Source organism: Peromyscus californicus, unplaced genomic scaffold, assembly GCF_007827085.1.
Source record: "Peromyscus californicus insignis strain IS unplaced genomic scaffold, ASM782708v3 Scaffold_7__1_contigs__length_154581171, whole genome shotgun sequence".
NCBI classification, from domain to species: Eukaryota; Metazoa; Chordata; class Mammalia; order Rodentia; family Cricetidae; genus Peromyscus; species Peromyscus californicus.
Window position 1 is genome coordinate 147,514,567 of NW_026294595.1, and position 24,553 is coordinate 147,539,119.

The 24,553-nt window shown below is 48.5% G+C and overlaps 1 protein-coding gene across 2 annotated transcripts in view; it reads left to right on the forward strand.

The window, feature by feature from the left end:
* Cass4 (Cas scaffold protein family member 4) overlaps positions 1-23,278 on the forward strand; it is a 40,504-nt gene extending 17,226 nt beyond the window's left edge. Inside the window, exons 2-6 of one of the 2 annotated variants that reach the window (XM_052725731.1) lie at positions 4,112-4,537; positions 11,709-11,810; positions 14,257-14,331; positions 16,393-17,652; positions 21,695-23,278. In XM_052725731.1, the coding sequence (XP_052581691.1) occupies positions 4,112-4,537; positions 11,709-11,810; positions 14,257-14,331; positions 16,393-17,652; positions 21,695-22,087 (2,256 nt within the window). In that variant the 3' untranslated portion in view covers positions 22,088-23,278. The remainder of the gene's footprint in view (positions 1-4,111; positions 4,538-11,708; positions 11,811-14,256; positions 14,332-16,392; positions 17,653-21,694) is intronic. The other variant, XM_052725732.1, reaches the window with a different exon arrangement.
* Positions 23,279-24,553: the final 1,275 nt, after the last annotated feature.

The window sequence follows — 24,553 nt, forward strand, 5'->3', positions numbered from 1 at the left end:
TAACTGTGTGTCCTACGCTGTCACTTAAGTATCCATACCGATGTTTCCAAATTAACACCCTATTAAAGAATGGCCTTCAAGTCACCCTCTGTGACCACTGGACTGTGGTCAGGTTCCGTGGCTGTGGCTGTCAACTGCTTCCATATGTTATTTTCAAAGAGCTGAGCATGGCGGTGCCAGGAGCCTGGGTGCGCAGTGATGACATACTGCTGCTGTCACTCTAGGGGCTGCTGTGGTGTCTCCTCTCCCTACATGACAAACCGGCCATGACTTGCCCCGCTGGATTTGCCCATAGGGCCTGCCATAGGTCCTTCACGTGGGAGCCCAACACTACATGGAGGGAGGCAGCCTCTACAGAGGGGACCCTTGAGCGGAAAGTCAGTCATGCAAAGATCTGGTGAAAGAGTGTCCTGGGCAAATGGGATGGCAAGGGATGGTCCCAAGCTGGGAGCATTATGGAAAAGTCAAGAAACAATATGGTTAGAAGACCACGAATGAGGCCAGGAGTGGCAGGCCTGAGGGCTGACCATGGGGGCCTCAAAGCCATCCCCAGGAGCTTAGCTGGCATCCTAAAAACAGTTGTAAGTTGAGTTTTTAGACAGACTCAGAGGTGTGTCTGTGTGTGTGTGTGTGTGTGTGTGTGTGTGTGTGTGTGTGTGTGTGTGTAGAATATTCTTGCTGGAGACTAAGAAGGCATTCGTGGGGAGGGGGTCAAGAATAGAAGGGAAGAGATCTGTTGAGTCCAAAGGACTTTGGACAGTCATTAGATCTCTCTGACTCTCTTTTTCCTTACCTGTAAAATGGAGACAAGAGAGCCCTTGTCTGAGGCTTCTGGAATTTGTGATATGAAATGTCTGAGCACTCAATAAAACAGAGTCCCATTCCGTATAATTCACTCTGTTCCTGGGATGCCCACGTGTGTTTCATTCCTCTTCTGGCGTTGTTATTGCCGCTGCTTCATTTTGGTTTGTTTTGACTTTCTGAGACATAGTTTTCGGTAGACCAGGATGACCTTGGACTCCCAATTCACCTGCTTCCACCACCAGCCGCCCCCCCCCCCCCCCCCCGCAAAGCTGGGGTTACAGGCATGTGCCACCTTGTCCTGTTTGATTTATTCTTGTGTGACAAACTTTGATTGTCTCTGTTATTAAAATGTGGTGACTTAGGCTAGGGGCATTCTCGTTGCTTACCTAGCATGCTTGAAGCCCTATGCTCCACCTTCAGCACTGCAATTAATGAATTAATTGGGAAATTATAATAATTGATTGCTTGGGGTAGCCAAAGGCACTCTGTGCTATTTATAAAGAAGTACGGTACAGAAGGGATTCGTGTTGTGGCATATTTAGAGGTCACTTTGCTTTTGAAGATGTGGCCAGGCAGCAAGCAGTCAGTTGCAGGAAACCGTATGTCAGGAACGAGGCAGCTGCTATCAATCCAGGACAGCTGTGGGGGCCCCATGTGGCAGATGCTTCCTGGCTTGGATGATCCTGAAAACCCATTGTTCTCTGGAAACACCCCTCCTCCCTGAATGTCCAGACCCAGAAGAAGCCACTGCTGTCTGGACAGTGTGGTTCAGCTGCTTTCAGCAACTGCTCCGTGGCACCCATAGTGAACCAGACAGATTCTGCACGGTTCAGTGACAGGTCTCCCTTCAAAAGCGCTTTGAATGGATTTCACAAGAACTGTGAAGGGAAAAGGCCAGCTTTTGCTTTTCTATTTTCCCAAAATAAATGGTTAAGTTGTAATTCCCCCCACCCTTCTGCATTTTTTGAGACAGGGTCTTACCTCATTGCCCAGGTCTGGAACTTAGAGTGTAGCCTAGGGTGACTCCAAACTAACAGTCATCCTGCCTCAGTCCCCTGAGTAACGGGACTACTAAGTAGCTTTCAACAAGGTAAAATTGTGAATCTCCTGCAGATACCAAATAAGTTGCCAGGCGCAGCGCAATCCCTGCACTCAGGCGGCAGAGACAGGAGGATCAGGAGGTCAGCCTGGATTATAGAAAAGCAATGTTCAAAAACCAAACAGAAAGTCTAGGAATCCTGTATCCTGTCACCTCACTAAGTCTGAGCCTTTAGTCAACGCTCCATGAAGAGTCCATAACCCAACTCCCTTTAGCACATCAACCCAGCTGGTTTCTGCAGGCCTCCATGTGAACGCGGGACATCACATTGCAGGAGTGTGTACCAGCATCTTCTGGTCCTCTCTTCTAGCATCTCTTTAACTATTGTTAAAGGAGTTGGCACTGTGTCACAGAAAATCCCCTTGTCTCCCACTCCAGCTTTTTACTCCCTAAGTCAACCCAAGAAAAGGCTAATGTGGACCCTGGGGACACCGCTGAGAGTGAGGAGGGTGTGCACCCTGCTCTCGTGGGGCACAGGCAGAGAGGTGGCTGTCCTCTGTGAGTTAGATATGAACGTGGACATGGGAAGATCCCAAGCAGGCTGGAAGAACCAGTCTGGTTGGCAGGGTGGCACCAGAGAATCCTTTTTCTCAGGAAGTGGTATTCAAGGAGAGTCTAGAAGCCTGTGTGGGATCTCAACGGGTAAAAAGCTGCTTGAATGTTTGTGGGTAGAGGGACGAGCAGATGGACAGGACTGTAATCCTCAGCAAGAGTGGTCATGGGAGACTGGTGAGGAAGTGTGGGAGATAGAAGGTTCTGGACTCCAAGGATACCAGGGCACTGAAGGATTGTAAGAGGGGAATGACATGATTGGAATTGGTGTTTCTAAAAACTCAGTGCCATATGACAGCAGCATTCGGTAAATGTTTGCTGAACTTCTGAAGGAAGATATATTAACATATGAGAAGGCAGTCCAGGAGTGCCAAGCCAGTTCTCTGCTTTTCAACTTAATATAGGAAAGTCCCCATGCCTGTGGTTTGCTGTGGGGACGGGGGAAATCTTTGCAGACGTGCTATGACCCCACAGGACCCATCAGCTATCTGGAAGGATAAATTTGAGGTAGGGTGAGTTCCCCAAGATGAACGGAAGCCACCCACTGCCAGGGCAGTTTGGAGAGTCCGAGTACTTCCAAGAACGGGTTAAGGAGCACTCCAAGGGCTGCAGAGATGGCTCAGCAGTCAAGAGAGCTTGCTGCTCTTCCAGGATCCGAGTTTGGTTCCCAGCACCCAGCTATCCAGTGTCTCTTTGGGCACCTCAGGCACTTCATACTCAGACCGGGGGGGTGGGGGGGGAGAAGACAGAGAGAGAGAGAGAGAGAGAGAGAGAGAGAGAGAGAGAGAAGACAGAGAGAGAATATTTTAAAACCATTTCAAGTGTTCTTGGCAAAAGTGTTAAACAAGTGTGTCCCAGACATATCAAGAAACAGAGTCCTGAGGCTCTACCAGGCGGAGACAGTGGCGATTGAACAAAACTTTGCCACAGACTGTCACCCTGTCCGCTGTCCCCAACAGCACTCAGACTGTGCCTCCCACGGGTGAGGCAAGCTCTCCACCACTGAGATACCTCCCTAGCTCTTTATTGTTTTTTGAGACAGCAGGTCTTGAGCTCTCAGTTCTCCGGCAGCAGGCCTCCCACATGCTGAAACTGCAGGTGTGAGCCACCAAGCCCAGCTGACAAACATCCCTTGAGCTTCTCCTGTATGCCTGGGGCTGAGGCTGATGCTGGGGACAGAGTCATAGACAAATGAAATGTATTGATCTCCTCTGTGTGTATATATACATATGTATGCACAAACATTTAATTCTAGTAATAACCCCATTAGTAGGTGACGCTGTTATTCTCATTTTATCCATAAGAAAACTGAGGCTCAGAGAGGGTAGCTAATATGATCAAGGGCACACAGCTAAGAATTTCAAGCCAAGTACGTGGTGTACATGGGACTTTGGCCCAACTGTGTGTCCTCATGCAGCAGGCAAGTACAATTTTAAGAAAGGGCTTATTAGAGCTACTCACCTTGGGCTTGGGGGTGCAGGCAAAGCATCTCAGAAACCCCAAGGATGAGAAGGATAAATCAGGTAAAGAGCGGGGCCAGAGCCTCTGGGGAGGTGTGTGAAAGCAGCCTGGAGGCTTGTTAGGGCTGCAGTTTCTTGGTGGCCTGGTGCAGGGATGCCACTGACCATGACTGTAACAGCACATTCTCTCCCCCAGACCCTGTTGGCCAGGGCACTTTACGACAACCATCCTGATTGCTCCGACGAGCTGGCTTTCTCCAGAGGGGACATACTGACGATCGTGGAACAAAATGTGCCAGAAAGTGAGGGCTGGTGGAAGTGTCTGCTCCACGGGAGGCAAGGCCTGGCTCCAGCCAACCGCCTCCAAGTCCTCAAAGAGACCCCTGCAGACAGATCCTGTCCCCTGCTCCTGAGAGGCCTGGACACAGATCTCACCAGCTCAGAGGCTCTGTATCAGGTGCCCAGCTTGTTCTGCCCACCACCACCAGGGCCTGTGTATGAGCCGATGAAGAGCTGGGTGGAGGGGCCGCCACCACCAGCTACTGCCCAAGTCTATGAATTTCCTGACTCACCGTCCAGTGCAAGGATCGTCTGTGAAAAGACTCTGAGCTTCCCCAAACAGGTGAGTGTGTCTCTAAGGACAGCACCATAAAGGGTGTGGGAATACCCAGGGGCTGCAATACGCCCCAGTCATTGCCATTGATTAGATCAAATGTGCAAAACAGGACCTGGAACCCTGTTGAGCATGACTAAGGTCTCATCTCATTTCCTTCACACTCAGCATCCCTGTGACTACCCAGCTCACCAAGACTGGCCACCCTGTGCTGTCAGTTGAAGGCCCGTGGAGGTTTGTTCAGGAGCCTGTGGGCTGCCCCACATCACAGAGACCACTAGAGACCAGAGAGACAAGGGATGCGTTAATTCACACTGTGTCAAAGGCAAAGCATTACTCATCACGTTCAAGGCACGCATCAGCCTCCACCCAGACAACTTACTTCTAGAATTGTTGCAGAAATATACAAGAAGACAAATAGAGATCAGGAGGGGGGTGTGGTCACATGGGTGCTAGGGAAAACCCACAGGTCCCCAAGTGTTTGCGTGCAAGAAGGTCAGTTACGACATTTTGGGAAGTTTTTTTCCTCCTCATTCACTTATTTGGTTGGGATCAGAGCATGCCTGGGCCACTGCACATGTGTGTAAATCAGTGGATGGTTCTCTCCTTCCCTCCATGTGCAGGTCCCAGAGATCAAACTCAGGTCCCCAGGCTTGGTGGCCAGTGCATTTATCTGCTGGTCCATTCCCACCCCACCCCTACCCAAGAAAAGTGTCTTTTACCCTGTCATCACAGCAAACGACTACAAAGGGGTAAGAAATGGAGTGTTTCCACGCAGTTGTTCTAAACAGGAAGACAGAATCCTTTAACCAAAGACTAGGCAAAACAAACAAACAAATTCTGTGTGTGAGTGTGTGTGTGCATATGTGTGTGTGTGAATGTATGTGTGTGTGTGTGTGTGAATGTGTGCATGTGTGTGTTCATGTGTGAGTGTGTGTGTGTGTGGGTGCAGGTGCAGGTGCACATGTGGGCTGGAAAGACCTAGAAGAACCCACACAGGTAGTTCTCCTCAGGAAGTAGAATCGAGGAAGGAGAAAATTAAACAAGGTAATGGGCAGGGACCTTTATTTTATTCTGTCCCATGTCCCCAGAATCTTGCACAAGGCAGGTCCTCAATCAGTAGTTCATGAACAGATCAGAAACAGATGGATGTCCCGTGGGACACGCATCTGTGAATTCTACACGCAGGTGGAGGAGCTTGGGAGCCGTGATCACAATGTCGGGGCCTTAAACAAGCAGAGGAATTAAAAGAAGAAACGAGAACTGTGCTGTGGTATTCTCCCCACAAGCCTGGCCTTCCTGGGCCTTTAACAATACAGTGCAGGTCGCCTGGAGCTGGAGCTAGGTTGGTGAAGTGCTTATGGAGCATTCTTGGAGCCCTAGGGTCTATCCCAATCACCGCATAAACCAGGCCTGGTGGAGCACCCCTGTAATCCCAGCACTCAGGAGATGAATGTGGGAGGAATGGGAGTTCAGGGCAGGCTATCGAATGAGTCTGAGGCCAGCTTTTGCTACATGAAGCCCTGTCTCACAAACACCAAACAAACCAACAAAAACCACTGTGTTCAATGGCCACAGGCATCTTCTAACATCTGACACCTGGCATTCCACTCAAATGACATCTCCCCTGACCATACGGCCAACAATTTTCTTAGAAAAGTGGACAGAGAAGGATCACTGCCTCTGGGGTGTGTGTGTGTGTGTGTGTGTGTGTGTGTGTGTGTGTGTGTGTATGTGTGTGTGTGTTGTCAGGACCCCAGAACATGCTCATATCACTCAGCCTTCTGCCACTCCAGCTTCCACCCAGCAACAGGGTGGTAATCCCTTCAGATTTTTGTATATTGAGACTCCCCAGCTCCCTAAGCTGCCTGGTACCAGTACAGACAGCTGTCGTACGCAAGGGCTGGCTGCAGACGCCAGGGGGGTGCTGTCTGAGCCTCCAGCCACTGTCCACAGGGGCCCTCCCTGTCTTTTCTGGAACAGTTGTCCAGGCTCCAGCACGCACTGCTGTCTGAATGGCTGACTCAGGAGGGTCTCTGGCGGTGTTTCTTTAAGGGGCAGCGACACGGTTTATCAGGTAAAGAAGCCTGATGACCTGAGTTTGCCCAGAACCCACATGGTGAACAGAGAGGAAAGACTCCACACATGGTCCTCTAACCTCCACAAGTGCACTGTGACACCCACGTGTGCACATACTATAAATAAATTACATTGTGGAAAAGAAGTCATGCCAGCCAGCTTTAATTTGAATTTCTTCCAAAATCACTAAAATGAAGGGGAAAAAAAGTAAAGGTCTGTCTGACTCTCCTTGAGAGGAAAGCAGACGTGATACCCACTGCTGCCAAGACTCCCAGCGCCAGCACAGGGCCAGGCTCCGTGTCCACCCGAAAACCCACACGATACGAGGGGAAGCTGAGTTCTCCATCGCAACTTCACTCAGAGGACAGGTGCTGTGTGTGCAGCAAGGTCTGTCCTTGAAGCCTGTCAGCAGCATGCACCTTCCAGGAGGGCCCCTCTGGTGACCAAGAGAAACCACAGTGACTGCAGGGGAACTCGGGTCCTCTGGCCCTGAGCAGGTTCTGCAAGGGACCACAGAAAAGACCTGGGGAATGTCCTGTCTTTTCTTCAGGTTCCCTCTTTGTGTGTCCTAACTACATTCTAGCCTCCTCCTCCTCTTCCTCCTCCTCCACTTCCTCCTGCTCTTCCTAATCTCCTTTTCTTTTTCCTCCTCCTCCTCCTCCTCTCTCTCTCTTCTCCTCCTCCTCCTCTTCAGGGACTGGTGTCCTGGCCTTTGACTTTGGAGGCAGCTACTATCAATCCAGGGCATTAGGAGTTCTCCGGCACCCTCTGTCCCTTTCTTTGTGTGTTGGGGAAGTTCAGACTGATGACTTCTAAGGTCAACCCCTAGCTGTACCCTTAGGAGAGTCCAAATAATTTCCTCTACTCCAAAAAGGCAAGAGCCAGACACTCCAAGAATAGTCAACAATCCGTTCCGAATGATCTGGTCCACAGGAAGGCAGGCATGGATGTCTTTCGTGCTCAGGACCATTTATCCCTGAGTCTGAGGCTGCCCAGAAGATGCGTTCCAACCAGGAACAGTCATAGGTAGAATTAGGCAAGTTCAAACCCGGCCCTTGGGGCTATTTCCATTGCAGTTTGCAGGCTCAAACCACAGCTGAAGCAAGTTCTTTCATGAGCTCCTTTATGCCAGTGCCCGTCTCTCAGGATTGAGAGTGGCCCGGCATTCAAAACCAAGATGCCTGGAGCACAGCACTCTTCTCAAATTGTCGTGAGAGTTTCATCTGTGTGTCAGAATCGGGTGTGTCTATCTAGGAGAAGCCTCTGAGGGCCTTTGGATTAGAATAGCCCTCCATTCTACACAAGAGAGTAGTGATTCCAGGGATGTCAAACTTCCCATCCTGGTGAGTCGATGTGAGCCCAGGGCAGGAACTGATGTTTTCAAGTCAGTCTGTGTCTGTCTGTCTGTCCACCTTATTCTAAAAGCAAGACCTTTCTTTATCCTCAGCGTCTCTGCTCTCTGTGTGGCCCTCTTTATGTGACCCTGGCTGAAGCTGCTCTTTCTTTTTTTAAGCATATGTCTTCAGTTATCTAGTCCGGTTTCTTTCCTTCTTTATTACATTTTATTTCTGTTTGCGAAGGTCAGAGGACAACTCATGAAAGTTGGTTCTCTCGTTTCACCCGGTGAGTCCTAGGAACTGAACTCAGGTCATCGAACTTGGCAGCAAGCACCTTAACCCACTGAGGCATCTCTCTGGTCCCGAAGCTATTCTTTGTAGCAAGAGCCTCAGTGGTCTATAATATCACTTTATTAAGGGGCACTGTGCGGAAAACAGACTCACTGATACAGGATAAGGTAAATCCAGTTGCAGAGTCCTTGGAAAGCTAGGGACCGATGACATGCTGCTTCAGGCCGTCTTCACCACCCAAGAGACCGAGACCCCCTTTCTCCTCCCTTTTAAGCGGTCACTGCTGGCAGATAGGAAGCACTGCCTCCATCAGGCCAGGTAGCCCAAGGCCATGGGTGGAGCAAATTCCCACTATAATTCTTTCCATTGAGTTGTGTCAATTTGTCACACTCAGGACCTGGAGGCACAGCTCAGCCACTAGTATCCACAAGAACAAACAAACAAACAAACAAAGCAGCTCCCAGAAGCCCCCGTTGCCTTCCTCCTGTAGCTTCACCCAGGAAACCACCCTTCTGGGTCTTTGTTTTGCTTTTCATTCCAACTTCCTTTATTTAATGTAGAAACCGGACTTAATCACACACAAAACCACACACAGAACATATTGCCATTCTGAGAAGGGCCACTTCGGTATTTCAAGTGCAAAGGGACAGTTTTCCTGCTGCTGCTCACTTGGAATGACTTCCTTCTGCCTCTGTAAGCCTGTGGAAACCACAGTGCTCAGGCTTGTTCCTTAATTGTATCTGGAATCTAACACTTTCCCAAGAAACATGGGACATTTTTGAAGTGGCACTCATAGGAAAGTCCCTGGGTGCTCCCACAGTCACGTGACCCACAAAGTCGTCCATCTGCATAAAATGGCCTGAAGACCTAAGGGCCTAGGCAAGGAAGAGCTTGGAAAAGGGAGTGGGGACTGAATGTAGATTGAATTCAAAATGCAATTGAACCATTGATGAATTTGATCCTGGGACGATCCCCTAAGGTCAGGGTTTGGTTTTTTCTTTTCTTTCTTTCCTTCTTTCCTTCCTTCCTTTCTTTTTTGTTTTGTTTTGTTTTTTGAGATAGAGTTTCTCTGTGTAGTCCTGGCTGGCCTGGAATTCTCTTGGTAGACCAGGCTGGCTTCAAACTCACAGAGATCCTCCTTCCTCTGCCTCCTGAGTGCTGGGATTAAAGGTGTGCACCACCACCTTCTGGTTTGATCTTTCCAATATGTGTATACATGGTGTGTGTGTGTGTGTGTGTGTGTGTGTGTGTGTGTGTGTGTGTGTGTGTGTATGAGTATGTTTATGAGTGTGCACACATATGTATGGAGAGGTATGTGTGCATATACATGTAGAGGTCAGAGGTCAAGCTCAAGTGGTCCACCTTGTTTTGTTTTGTTTTGTTATTTTATGGCAACACATGAACAAAGCATGGTGGAACTTGTCATTAATCCATCACTGGGGAGGCAGATACAGGTAGAACCCTGTGACCTGAGACCACCCAGCCTGGCCTATAAAGCAAGTTCCAGGCCAGCTGGGGCTATATAGTGAAGCTCTTCTCAAAGTAAAACAAACAAAAACATAACTTCCCTACATCTATTTGGGGCACATGCTTGCCACAGCATGTATGTGAAGGTCAGAGTTCAACTTACTGGAGTCAGTTCTTGCCTTCCACTATGTGGGTCCTGGGGATTGAACTCAAATCGTCAGGCTTGGTGGTTAATGCCTTTACCCAATGAGTGAGCCACCTCACCTCCTGCCTTCTTTGTTTGGTTGGTTGGTTGAGACAAGGTCTCTCTCACTTGCCCATTCTGCTAAGTTGGGTGGGCAGTGAGCACCAGGAATCCCCACCTCCCCAGTGCTGGGATCACAAGAGGGTACCACGATCCCAGCTGTTTTCATGATGGTTCTGGGATTGAACTCAGGTCTCCGTGTTTGTAAGGCAAGTACTTTACTGACTGAGTCACCTCCCCAGCCAGAGCTCAGAAGATTGCCGAACCCGGGACGCTGCAGGCGTCTCACAAGCAGTTGCTGAAGTATAATTTGAGGGAAAGGTGGGATTTAGATGGAACACAACAGAAGCTGTGTTGGATAGCCTGAGGAATCAGCATAAGCTGCAAGGTCTATCCCGGGAAACCATGAAGTGGAGACAGATGGAATGTGAGGCTAGACCCTCTCATCCAAGCTTGTGAGGAGTCTGCTCCTCCATGTGAGTGACTCAGGTTTCCAGGTACCATTGGGTGCTTCCTTTTTAAGACAGCACTTCAGGAAGTCCTGCTCTTGGATTTTAACAGAGCCATGTGCCTTGTAAATAAGAAAGCAGGTTTCAGATAGAGAAAGGGTCTGTTTGACCCTCGACAGCTGCAGTGTGTACTGGAGAGACACATGTCCTGTGGCTTCACAGCTGCTTTATCCATGCTCAAGACCGCAGCTGAGGGACTGAGGGACAGCCGGGAGAGTGTTTACATGTTATACTGTGTGTTTTCATTCACCAAACACAAGCTAGATCCTAACTGGTGTCATTCCAAGCTGGGTCCTAGGGACAGTGAGGAATAAAGGGACCTGGCCTGGTTCTCAGAAGCTGCTCCTCAGCCTGGGTTGTCTCGATTTCCACATTAAAATCCTGACACACATACACAATGATCCAGCTTGGAAAGCACGCTACACAGTGCCTGGTTCCTTAGGACCTAGCGAGGTGATCCATCTCCCTTTGGGTTTTCAGGAACCTTTTCTTCCTTTCTTGCTTTGCTTTAGTCCTCAGTCTGTGGCCTTGGTATGACAAGTCCTGTTTCCTTTTCCTTTGGACTGGAAGTCCTGGCACCCAGTGTCCTTTAGCCTATTAAAACAAAACTGAATGAAATAGGACTGGAAGTGTAGCTCAGTTAGACTGCCTGTCTAGCATACATAAAGTCCTAAGTAAGCCCTAGGTTTGAACCCAGCATCATATAAACCTGGGTGGAATGTGGTACATGCCTGTAATCCTAGCCCTTGGGATATGGAGACAGGAAGATCAGGGATTGTGAACATCCTTGGCTTCATAGGGTGTTCAAGGCTGGCCTCCAATCATGAGACAAGCTTGCCTCTATTGCAGGCTCCCAAGGCCCCCTCTTCACTCACATTCACCAGTCATGCACAGCAAGAATCTGTATTCTAACCCACTTCCAAGGGGAATCTGGCCCTTCACCAGGAGACCGGCCTATCAGCATCCCATTCTCCCTAGTCTCTAGCAGGTACTTTTCACATTGTCATTTATAAGGTTCATGCTTGGGAACTGTTCAATCAAGTTTTTAAAGCTTGCAAAAAAACCCTTACAATGTTCTGTATAAATTTAGGATTATGTGTTGGGCTGCATTCACGTCTTTCCTCAGCCTGTGGGCCTCAGGATGGATCAACCCACCTGCTGGTGATGACAGACACTCAGTGGCTGTCTTTGTTTGGAAGATGACTTTAGCCATGATCTTGGGTATCTTGACTCCATTCTTTTTTCTCTCCAAGACCCTCTTCGTGCTTCCCAGACCTACGAGGGCCTCATTGCCAACTCTGCCTTCCCAGGTGTATGACGTTCCTGTCCAGAGCCGGGTCTCCTCGACCCTTAAGGTGAGCTTCCCTCTGCAACCCTGCCCCACCGGAGGCTTGGTGCCCAGTCTGAGTTCCCCATGTCATTTGCCTCTGTGGCTTCCTTCACTCAGAAGGCTGACTCCCCTAAGATGGTCCCGAGGTTGTGGGCCCAGCTCCACACATGGGTCATGGTACATCCATGCCCATGCTTAGACGTGCGCACGTGCGCGCGCGCACACACACACACACACACACACACACACACACACACACACACACACACACAGAGTCAGGAGCCATGTGAGAGAAACAGCAAGCATAAACGCAATGGGTGTGTCTCAGAGAAACAGAGTCCCAGGACTACATCTTCTGAAGATCTCTCATTGTTATTGAGCACAGCTCTGCTTACTGCCCGAGTGGTCACTACGTCCCTCATCATCTATGGGTTGTAAGAAAACTCTAAGAAGGTTCTAGCCCCTCACTGGGCACTATCACTTGTACTTACAATAATAGTAATTCACTTTTTCCAAGCATTGCTCCTGGAGCAAATTAATGATTCAACCACCACCCTTAGAAAGACTTTAGAAATGTAGATTGTTAGTAAAGTTAGGATAAGATGTTTTTGTTAATGACTTTGATATAGAAAATCTGGGGGAACAATTTAAAGTTTAGAAAAGTACACATTTTGATAGTTGAGAAAGGGACTCCTTGAGGCCAGGGAACAAGAACAAAGGCAGCCTGTTATTAATTATTAGCTGTCATGCCTTTCTTGCTAAAGATGGGTTGGTGACCAAAAGCGATGATTAATTTCTTGTACCTATTTTTTGTCCTCAGCTTCCTTGTATGATTTAATTAAAAAATTGTTAATGAGTGGGTGTGCACTCTGGAGATTTAAAGTATAAATGACAGTTTTTTATACATAAAAGTTTAGATTTTTGATTAATATTTTTTATAAGATTACCTTTTGAGATAAATAATAAAATAATCGATCCTTTCTTTGTAACTGCAAATAGTTGCCTGCCAGTACAAAAGGAACTGGCTGAAATAGACTTGGTTTGCTTACACTTTGTTAATCAATTATAAAAGAATCATTGTTTTGGGGTGAAGATGTTATGGTGGGAAAATTAATACAAAGGAAAATGTTTATCTACTTGTGGGCTTCTAAGAAAAACATACAACTTGTGATCATAATGTGATTTCTTCCTGTGTAAAGACTTTAATTTGTTTTTGGAAAATATGTAACTTGTAGTTGTGATGTAATCTTTTCTTGGATAGAAATCTTTGTCTTAGGAGGTAGAAAAGGAATAAGAGAAAAATAAGAGAAGTAGAAGGAGAACATCAGGGAAGATGGAGGAGGAGGACATCAGGGAGGATGGAGGAGGAGGACATCAGGGAAGATGGAGGAGGAGGACATCAGGGAGGATGGAGGAGGAGGACATCAGGGAAGATGGAGGAGGAGGACATCAGGGAGGATGGAGGAGGAGGACATCAGGGAAGATGGAGGAGGAGGACATCAGGGAAGATGGAGGAGGAGGACATCAGGGAGGATGGAGGAGGACATCAGGGAGGATGGAGGAGGAGGACATCAGGGAGGATGGAGGAGGAGGACATCAGGGAGGATGGAGGAGGACATCAGGGAGGATGGAGGAGGACATCAGGGAGGATGGAGGAGGAGGACATCAGGGAAGATGGAGGAGGAGGACATCAGGGAGGATGGAGGAGGAGGACATCAGGGAGGATGGAGGAGGAGGACATCAGGGAGGATGGAGGAGGAGGACATCAGGGAGGATGGAGGAGGAGGACATCAGGGAGGATGGAGGAGGAGGACATCAGGGAGGATGGAGGAGGACATCAGGGAGGATGGAGGAGGACATCAGGGAGGATGGAGGAGGAGGACATCAGGGAGGATGGAGGAGGAGGACATCAGGGAAGATGGAGGAGGAGGACATCAGGGAGGATGGAGGAGGACATCAGGGAGGATGGAGGAGGAGGACATCAGGGAGGAGAAGAAGGAAACAACAGGGTGAAAGAATGGAACAGAGAAAGAACAGTAGTAGGAGCAGACAGAAAAACTAAAATGAAGAATTAAGCTTTGGCCTCAGAAAAGTCTCCTCTGTGTGTATGCAGTTGTGCCGATTCCATACCTCTTCAGTATCTGACCTGCTGAGGGCAGGTCCCTCGGCAAGAGAGAGAGATAGACAGACAGAAAGGCAGAGAGAGACAAAAAGACAGAGACAGAGAGAAAAAGATAGAGACAGAGAGGCAGAGCTGATTTTAGTATAAATAAATAAAAGTAAGGGGTTAAAGTTGGTGATTGAACATGACTGTCGTAATATAACATGTACACTTCCTCCCACAAGGGAGCTGTGAAGGTGTTCAGGGGTTTGTGTCTCTCGTTGGAGAAAACACTGAACTTGTAGACTTTGTGTGGGAAATCCTGCAGAAAGAGAAATTAAAGTTGCCCTTCTTTGTGGTCTTTCCCTAGAGTCCAGAGAAACAGCCACCCTACGACACACCCACCAGCTCCAAGAAGGCAACGCTCTACTCCTCCCCCAGCCAGGCAAGTGGGAGTGTGCACAGAGTGGAGCTGGAGAGCTAGGCGACTAAGCATCCTCTAGGAAACTTTACCAGCTAGATGTATTGCCAACTTTCTGCCACTGTAATGAAATGCCTGAGATAACTTATGGAGAGGGAAGGTTTACTTTGGTTCGCTGTTTCAGAGCTCACGGTTGGTTGGCTGGGTGCTTTGGAGACTGTGGTGTGGTGCAGTACATCTCTGTGAGAGCACATGGTGGAGGAAGATGCTTGCTCTATGAAGGTTAGGGAGCAAAGAGAGAGAAGAGAATACTGGGTGGAGTCCCAGTATTCTCTTCAAGATGATGGCCCCAATGGCTCAACTTCCTTCTACTGGGCCTCACCTCCCAAAGGTCTCATCACCTTCTAACAGCAGCCCAGGCTGAGAACCAAACCCTCAACATCAGGAATATTCCGAATTCAAACTGTGGCAGTTGATCAAAAGGCAGGAGCAGGATCCTTGTAATCACCTCTACTGCACTGGTGGTAAAATCCCTCCTTGCCCTGCTGTCCAGGACTAGGGTAGTGGGCTGGAGAGATAGCTGAGGGCCTGAGTTTGGATCCCCTGTGCTCACATGGTTTTTAAAAAGTGGAGCTGGAGAGTTAGCTAAGAACACTGGTTGCTCTTTCTGAGGTCCCAAGTTCCCAGCATCCACATGGCTGCTCACAAACATCTGTAACCACAGTCCCAGGAGATCTGATGCTCTCTTCTAGCCTTCATGAGCAGCAGACATGCACATGGTACACATATGTGCAGGCAAAATACCCATATCCATAAAATATTTTTTTTTAAAAGCTGAGCACAAGCCAGTAGTCCCAGAGCTGGAGAGGTGGAGATGTGAGGATTGCTAGAGTTGGGGGACCAGCAAGTCTACTGAGGTTCAGGTTCAGTGAGAGACCATGTCTGAAAATACAAGGGGAAGAGTGATAAAAGAAAATTCCCAGTACACATCTCTGGCCTACACACACACACACACACACACACACACACACACACACACACACACACACAAGTTATATGGTAGTTTGGTTAAGTCATTTAACTTCCCCATGCCTCCATTCTTACTGCAAATGTTCTGGAATATTCTGTGGGATAGTTTGTATAAGCCACAGAGAAAATGCTCAGCAGATGCTAGAGAATGACTTCTCATGAGAGATCACATAGACACATCGTGTAAAGTGTGCTCTTACCTTCAGATAGAGGAACATCATTTGAGGTCCCTCATGGGGGGGGGGGAACCCTGCGTAATCCAAGTTTGTCATTGCATTCTACCAGATGTGTGCCAAAGGCATGCTCCTGTTCAAAGTTACGGGATTAGGGGGATCTTCCAATATCATTGCATTTCAGCAATGTTGTGGGTGATGTGGAGAAGTCCGTTAGATTCAAAAGAAAAGATTAAAGAGGCCATTAGGAGCAGAAGGAACCATTGGGACATTGAACATGGGGGTATGAGTGAGTTTCCTGAACTAAGGAGAAAAAAGCAACTTGGGAATGTGGATGCTGTATCAGTTCCTTCTGCTGTGATGAAACACCATGACCAAGATAACTTATCAAATAAAGAACTTAACTGGGGTTATGGCTCCAGAGGTCAGAGTTCATGGTGGCAGAGGAAGGCATGGCAGCAGGAACAGCTGAGAGCTCACATCTTGAGCCATAAACAGGGGCAGAGAGAGCACGGGGTGAGGGGGTGGGGTCTGAAGCAAAAGCCTGCCCTTGTGACCCACCTCCTCCAACACGGTCACCACGACTAATCCTCTCAGATGTTCTGCCAACTGGGCACCAAACATTCCAACTTAATGAGCCTGTGGAGGCCGGCCTCATTCAAACCACTACCGACTTACAGGAGGGAGTCCAGACAAAGGCAGACTGTGGACAGAAAGGAAGTTCAAACAGAGGTGAAGCCAGACTAGGAGAGGCCTTAAGTGACCAGAGCAGTGGGGAGCCACTGGAGGAACCCGAGCAAGAGTGCCCCTCAGATGTAAAGGACCTCTCAAACTCTCTTCTGATTGCTACTAACCTGGACAACTGTGTGTGGTTCTTTCTCAGGGACAGAGTGCTGTGCTGACCCCGACAACTGCCTTCAGACAAGGTGGTGGCTACCACACGTTAGCCAGCCCTCCGAAATCAGAATGGATGACTGGCACTCCAGTGTTGCTGGCAAAGGCTGACGTCAGAAGTGTATCTCTGAGCAGCTTCCCCAGAGAAGCAGGGTCCGCTGCTGTTCCAGGCTCCACCTGCGCCGCGCACACCGGAGCTGTGACCCTCTCCCCACAGCTGGGGAGCACAGAGCAAAAGCAAAGCAGCTTTCCAGAAGAGCCTTCCTATGCTGTCCCGGTACCCAGGGACTCACTTCCTTCTGATGCAGGCAGCAGCTACAGGGTCCCTTCCAGGTTTCTCGTTCCCAGAGTGGAGCAGCAGAACACCAAACCCAACATTTATGACTCCCCTAAAGCCATGCAGGGTGTGTCTCAGGCTGGGAGGGAGCTGGAGAAAATCAAAGAGCTTCCAGAGAATATCCCCTGGATCTCCAGACAGCTAAATTCTCTGTCTCCTGACTCAGACCAATTATCTGTTGCCAGCTCCGACAGCAGAGCTAGCATGGTGTCTTCATGCTCCTCCATATCCATGGACTCCTCCCCTGGCTCCTCCTCTGAGGACTCGACAAAGGAGCTGTGGATGGATATGGACTTTGCCAAAGAGACAGCAATGGCCCTGCAGCACAAAGTAGCCAGCTCTGCAGCAGGCCTGCTACTCTTCGTAAGCAGGACTTGGAGGTTCAGAGACTCCTTGGAGACCAACATCCACACGATCCGCAGGGCTGCTGACCACATCGAAGAATCCTTAAGAGAGTTTCTGGATTTCGCCCAAGGGGTTGGTGGGACTGCCGGCAGCCTCACAGACAGCCAGCTTCAGGCTCGGATTAGAGATCAGATCCAAATAATCTCCCGTTCCTATCAGACTCTGCTGGATGCCAAGGGGAGCCTGGACCGCTGCAATTGGTCCCTTGAAGTTCTCGTGACTGATAAAGTCCAAAACAGCCTTGATGACCTGGAGAGGTTTGTCATGGTGGCACGGATGGTTCCAGAAGATGTCAAGAGATTTACCTCCATTGTCATTGCCAATGGGAGGCTCCTTTTTAAACAGAACTGTGAGAAAGGAGAGACAGAGCTGAAGTGTGAAAAATGCATCCAGCCTCCCCAACGGGAAACTGAGCCATACCAAAGGAGCAGTTCCTTCAATAAACAACTGGCGAATGAACACTGCCTTGAGCTAGTAAAGAATAACAGAGTGAATGTCTGTGGACAGGTGAGTTCGGGTGACAAATGGTACACCAGGGAGCTTCATTTGTTCCCAAAAATGGTCACCACAGAGGGAGATGCCGGGAATGTGTGCATGTGGAAGTGTGTACCTGCACGTGTGTGTGGAAGGCAGAGGACAAGCCTGGCTGTTATTCCTCAGTGTCTCCCACTGGCTAGACAGTGGGACCTAGGGCTCTTCCTTCTTCTGCCTCCCCAGCACTGGAATGACAAGCGTGTGCCACCACAACCAGTTTTTTCCATGGGTTCCAGTGGTTGAACCTAGGTCCTTGTATTTGCAAATCACCTCACAGGTTGATCTTCAGAGCCTTTTTGAATATATATGTGTGTGTGTAGTGTGTAGGTGTGTGGTGTCTGAATCTGTCATTCTGCGTCTTGTTTCTTATTGTTGTTGTTCTTGGGGTTTGTTTGTTTGTTTGTTTGAGACAGGGTCTCACTATGTAGCCCTGGCCTGGAACTCAGAGATCCACCTCTGCCCCTCTGCCTCTCTGCCCCTATGCCTCTCCACCTCCCTGTACCTTTGCCTCTGCCTCCTGAAGACTGGGTTTAAAGGTGCATGCAATCATGACGGGAACCACTCCATTTTTACTCTTTATTTTGAGAAAGGATATCCCTAAATTGCCCAAGTAGGCTTTGAACTTGGGTCTCTCCTGCCTTAGCCTCTTGTCCTAGTTAGGGTTATTGCTATTGTTATAATGAAACACCATGACCAAAAGCAAGTTGGGGAGGAAATGATTTATTTGGCTTACACTTCCACATCATAGTCCATCACAGAAGGAAGTCAGGACAGGAACACAAACAGGGAAGGAACCTGGAGGCAGGAGCTGATGCAGAGGCCGTGGAGTGGTACTGCTCACTGGCTTGCTCCCCATGGCTTGCTCAGCCTGGTTTATTATAGATCTCAGGACCATCAGCCCAGGGGTGGCTCACCCACAGTGGGATGTGCCCTTCCACATCAATCACTACTTAAGAAAACACCCTCCGGGCTTGCCTACAACTTTATCTTGTAGGGGCATTTTCTCAGCTGAGGCTTCCTCCTCTCCCATGACTCTCGCTTGTGTCAAATTGACATAAAACTATCCAGCACATTAGCCAGGCGGTGGTGGGGCACACCTTTAATCCCAGCACTCGGGAGGCAGAGGCAGGTAGATCTCTGTGAGTTCGAGGCCAGCCGGGGCTACAGAGTGAGTTCCAGGAAAGGGACCAAAGCTACACAGAGAAACTCTGTCTCAAAAAAAACCAAAACAAAACAAAACAGCAAAAGAAAAACTAGCCAGCTAGCCAGCACATCTCCTGAGAGGCTGAAGTCACAGGCCTGTGCTACTAACTGCCAGGTTTCTCCACATTTCTAGGCTGAGTCATTGTAGATGTGTTTCAAGATGAGTTCAAGGAGGAGAACACACGTTCTTCCCAAAGCTGGACTGACCAGCCTGCTGCTCCAGGAACCCCAAGAAGCAGTTCTCTGGCTGGCTGCCTTTGGACCCCACAAGGAGACTCTTGAGTTCAGGGATTGCCAGACTGTATTGGTCCAGCAAGTCACTGTGACAGCAGAGAGGTGGCACTTCCAGACTCTTCTGAAGTGCCTGGCTGATAGAAGAGAGTTGACACAATCTAGAAAGGTGGCTGTTTTTAATTTCCATTCTATCAGGCTGCATTGACAGGCAGAATCCAGCCCTTTGCTGACAAAGCCAATGAATGCATCAGTAGGCAGAGTCACGAACAAAATCCCACATTTAAAAGTAAATTTAAGTGGGGCATGGTGGTGCACACCTATAACCTTAGTACTCAGGAAGTTGGGGAGGGGGTGGTGAGTTCCAGGCCAATCTAGGCTCCACAGCAAGATCTTGAGGGTGGGAAGGCAGGCATAAAAACCACCAACCATAAAAATGAAACAAAAAAAGTGAACTTAAACAGTCATAGTAATGTGAAAGCTATTTAAATTAGTAATTTGAAGATTCAATGTTTTTCAAAAGCCGCCTAACTTAAAAGAGAAAGGAGAGCCCATCTTGGAACGAAGGTCAGGTGAAAACACAGATGGCCACGCCGTGGTAACCCCTCGTGCTCCCCAGAGCTCGAGTGAGTGTGTTTGCCCTGGAGAGCTCTCCTTGGGCTGTGAAAACTCAGTTACAGCCTACTCCACATTAGCAGCATCCATCTGCCTTCTACTCTCCTCAGCCTAGCAACCCCTTCATGTTTCTGATGATGAGCACAGTAAAACATTTTGTTTGGGGGTTTATGTTTCTTCATAGTGTCTTTGACACCTGGTCAGTGTCTTTTAAACCAAAGATGTTATCACTGTTTGTTCTTATTGGCTGTCTTCTATCTGTGGCAGAGAACAATTTTCCATTTACCAACTTTAAATGTTTCCTCTAAACTGATTAAAGTATGAACAATGAGTCCAGGGCTAGGGGGAGGGCTCGGTGGGTGAGACTGCTTGCTGTGCAACAATGAGGACCTGAGTTCGGATCCCCAGCTCCCATGTGAAAAAGCCAGGCACTGCTGGCTACCATGTAACCAGCCTGTAACCCCCAGCATTGGGGAGCAGGGTTAGAGACTGGCAGATTCTGGGAGCTCACCAGCTAGCCAGCCCAGCCAAGATAGGGACCTTCTGATTCTGTGAAAGACCCTATCTTAAGGCAGTAAGTCAGGAAAATATTGGGGAAGAAACTTGACACCATGTTTTGGCCTCTGAGTGTAAGGGCAAAAGCATTATCTGTACATGTACATACATGCAACACACACACAATAAGTCTATTTAAAAACCAAGTAAGAAGCCAGTCAGTGTTGAGAGAGGCAAGAGAAATGAAGGTTATAGGAACTGTCGAGCTGCGGTAAACCAGATCAACAACTGGGCTATTGGGGAGATCAAAGGAGGACAGAGATGTCCATTGACTTGGACAGGGAATCTGCCTTCTCAGAGACACATCGGGGCAAGAACCCAAGCCTCTTAGAGCTCAGCTCCCCAAGCCCCTAGCACTTGACTTTGGCTCTGTCCTGCTGAAGGCCACGCTGTTTTGTCCCATGTGAGGGGTGCCTTAGACTTAAAAGGGTGTCACCATTGCCTGCTGGCCTTCCTACATCTCTGTTTTTGATCTCTTGGGTTTGGGCAGAGGCTAAAATCCTGTGTCTCTGGCAAGTGACGTTGATGGGCTGGTCCAGGGCCCATATCTGACAATGTTGCTTCACACTAACGGGGCTTCCTCATTCTGGGAACAGGGATCCATGGATGGGATGCCCCACTCAGCATCCCAGGACCCCTGCCCACTAACTGCCTGCAGCAGTCTGTCATTAAGACACAATGACAGCTTCCTCCCCCATCCCTGTCCCTGCCCCAGCTAAAGCATCGGTACCTTTTTTTTTTTTTTTTTTTTTTTTGAGACAAGGTCTCTCTGTGTAGTTTTGGTGCCTGTCCTGGATCTTGCTCTGTAGACCAGGCCTCGAACTCACAGAGATCCCCCTGGCTCTGCCTCCTGAGTGCTGGGATTAAAGGCATGTGCCACCACTGCCCAGCTGCATCAGTACATTTTTAATTCACCTATAGTTGATATTTTCAAGCCAAGATGCTCTGGATGCAATGTCTCTCACTGCTTCTCCCCCCTGCCTGGAGACCAGGGTTCACCACATAGGTCAGGCCAGCCTTGAACTGGCAATCTTCCTGCCTCCACCTCCAGAGAGTGGGGACAGCACTCAACTCCCCTACTTCTTGAACATTTGAAAGTTGCGAGTTTATTATTATCAATGTGTTCCTTAGAATGTGTTTCTTATGGTTTACAGAGCTGGTTGAATAAAACTGTATGTACAAATGCACTACAGTCTGTAACACAAGAATACATACAGTTGCATACCGAACAGTGCTTCGAAAACATTGGCGTTCATGTTAGACAAATGTCCCAGCCAGTTCTGAATTTCCTTAACTAATCTGCTCTTCCTTATAAGGGTTCTTGAAAATTGAGCCCAGACGGGAGAGGAATGACAGCTGCAGCCTGCTGATGGTTCTAGCCCTTACGTACTTTCTCATTTCTCTTCTTTAGAGTCCACCTCCCAGTCGGCAGGGCCCAGACAGGAAGATCCATCTGTCTGAGCACAGCAGGCTCTACTTTGGAGCACTCTTCAAAGCCATCGGTGTCTTTACCAGCAGCCTCAGCAACAGCCAGCCCCCCGAGGTCTTTATCACTCAGAGCAAGCTGGTCATCACAGTCGGGCAGAAGCTGGTGGACACGCTGTGCAAGGAGACCCAGGAGAAGGACGAACGCAATGAGATCCTGCGTGGCAGCAGTCACCTGTGTGGACTGCTCAAGGACCTGGCGCTGGCCACCAAGAATGCAGTGATCAAGTACCCAAGCCCCAGCGCCCTGGGCTGCCTCCAGACAGAGGTGGAAAAGCTAGAACATCACGCTCGGAAATTCAGAGACACGCTGGAATGAAGCCTTTCCTAACTCCTCCTATAAAGGTCAATTCCTGGCTAGCTCCTCACCCACAACTGGTGCCACTCTGCCCTGTGGAAAAGCCAGCCAGATAGGCTGAAACAGCCACAGCCCTTGGAGCTGGTATTAGTAAGTGACTAAGCATCGGAAGGACACTGGCTGACCACAAAGAGGTCAAGAAAGAGAGGCAGGTCAGGACCTTGTGATGTTGAACTCACTGTGCCACAGCACCAACAGTGGGAGTGGCATTGTAGAAACCGTGTTTCATGTCAATCAAATGTATGTGTGTGGTTTACAGTCACTCTGCACGTATTTATTGGGCAATACCTAAGGTAAAGGGGCTGAAGTGACCGCGGGGAATCAGAGGCTCTGCTGTCAGTCAGTCTGACTGGGAAGACAGACAAAGGGACAAAGTCCACCCACTGCTAATGAGAAAAGAAAGCTGGGGAAACAGGAGAAAGGAACTGATTTTCAGAGGATTAATTTCTGTCATATTCATTAGAAAATGTGGTGACCTGCAGGGATTGGTGGTGCCGCCTTTAAGTCCGGCACTCAGGAGGCAGAAGCAGGCAGAACTTAATGAAGCCAGACCGGTCTGTAGTGAGTTCCAAGACAAAGAGGGCTATATAGTGAGAACTTGTTTTTTATTTTTTAAAAATGCCCCCCCAAAAAGTAATGATAGTTTGCCTTTTTTATCAGTTAGTTTTGGATTAATACTGTGAGATGTATACATTGTGTGTGTGTGTGTGTGTGTGTGTGTGTGTGTGTGTGTGTGTGTGTGTGTGTGTGTGTGTGTTGCTAGAGACTGAATCCAGGGTTTCACACATGCTAAGCATGTACTCTGCCACTAAGATTGACCCCCTAGCCCCCGAAAATGTGTTTTGACTATGTTACCTCACCCCAAAGGTGATTGTTACGTGTTCTGTTGGGTTCTCTGCTACCTTATTTTGTATGTTACAAATCCTGTATCAGTCAGTTCTACTGCTCAGTTAGACTAGGCTTATACTTCACTGGCCTCGAATCTGTTATATTATTTATCTATAATCATGGGTTTAAACATATCTGCAAGGTCCTGAGAGATGGCTCAGGAGGTAAATGTACCTACCAACAAACTCAATTACCTGAGTTCTATCCCAGGGACCCATGTGGTAACGTAAACTGTAATTTAAGAAATTAAAACATGGAAACACACTGGCAGCAGTCCTTTCTTTGGAAGAATCTCTGAGCCAGGTCACCCAAGTCCTGGCACCAAAGCGAAGCATGTGTTGGAATGCATCCACAGGGATGTGTGCAAGTTTCTATATGTCAGTCTGGACTGGAAAGCAAAACCAGCATTTGTGTGTCCCCGGAGGGTGGGCAGGAAGATGTGGCCTGAGGTGACACCCACACTGCTCACAGCTATGGAAGTGTTGCCCCTCATGCTAACCACCACTTCCTTCTTTCTCTTCGAAGTTCAGCCTTTCAACTCATGTTACCATGGTGATCTTATCCTTCACTCCACGAAACTCATGTCACTATGGTTACCTTATCCTTCGCTCCATGGGAAGGTCCCTGTCTCTCATGTCACACGACACCTTCACAAAGCATCTACAGGCTGCATCTCCTGCGGGGGTGCCAAGGACAGCTTCTATCTTCTCTGCATGTGGTGGGCACTTTTAAAATAGTGACTGCAGGGACTCCGGAGATGGCTCGGTGGTTAAGAGCACTTGCTACTCTCACAGAAGACCCTGGTTTGGTTTCTAGCAGCCATGTGGTGGCTCACAACCCTCTGTAACTCTAGTTCCAAGGGATTTGACAACCTCTTCTGTCCTCCTCAGGCAGCAAGCATGAAAGTGGTGTAATACATATATGCATATGTATGTACATACAAACATACATCATACATATTCATACATGCAAACACTCATATACATAGAATAAAAATTAATTCCTTTTAGAATGTCGAATATAGTAGCCAGAGGACCTGAGTTCAGATCTTAGCACCTTCATTAGGCAGCTCACAATTGCCTGTAATCACAGCTCCAGGAGATCCAATGTCCTCTAGCCTGAGTGCACACACATACACATAGACATAAATAACTAATAAAATCTTTTTTTAATGTTGCATGTAGATCCAGGCATAATGGTACATGTCTGTAATTCTAACACTTGGAAGGTAGTCAGGAAGATCAGAAGTTCAAGGTCAGCCTGGGCTCATGATAGCCTCTCTCAAGAGAACGAAACAGAAGTAACGGAGGGAAGTGAATGGGAGTGTGGAGAACGAGTGGAGAAGGGAGCAGTTTGAGACTCTGTCTCAAGCAAACAAACAAAAAGTCATTGCCTCTAGCAGGCTCCTGTTTTTACTTAGTCTCATGACTCTAAAACATGTGAGACTTAGTCTCGGCCTAGGAGGGTCACACTCTGAACAACGGGGTGTCGCCTGCTAGGATCCTGCTGTGAGTGGGGGAATCTGTGGCCACTCTGTCT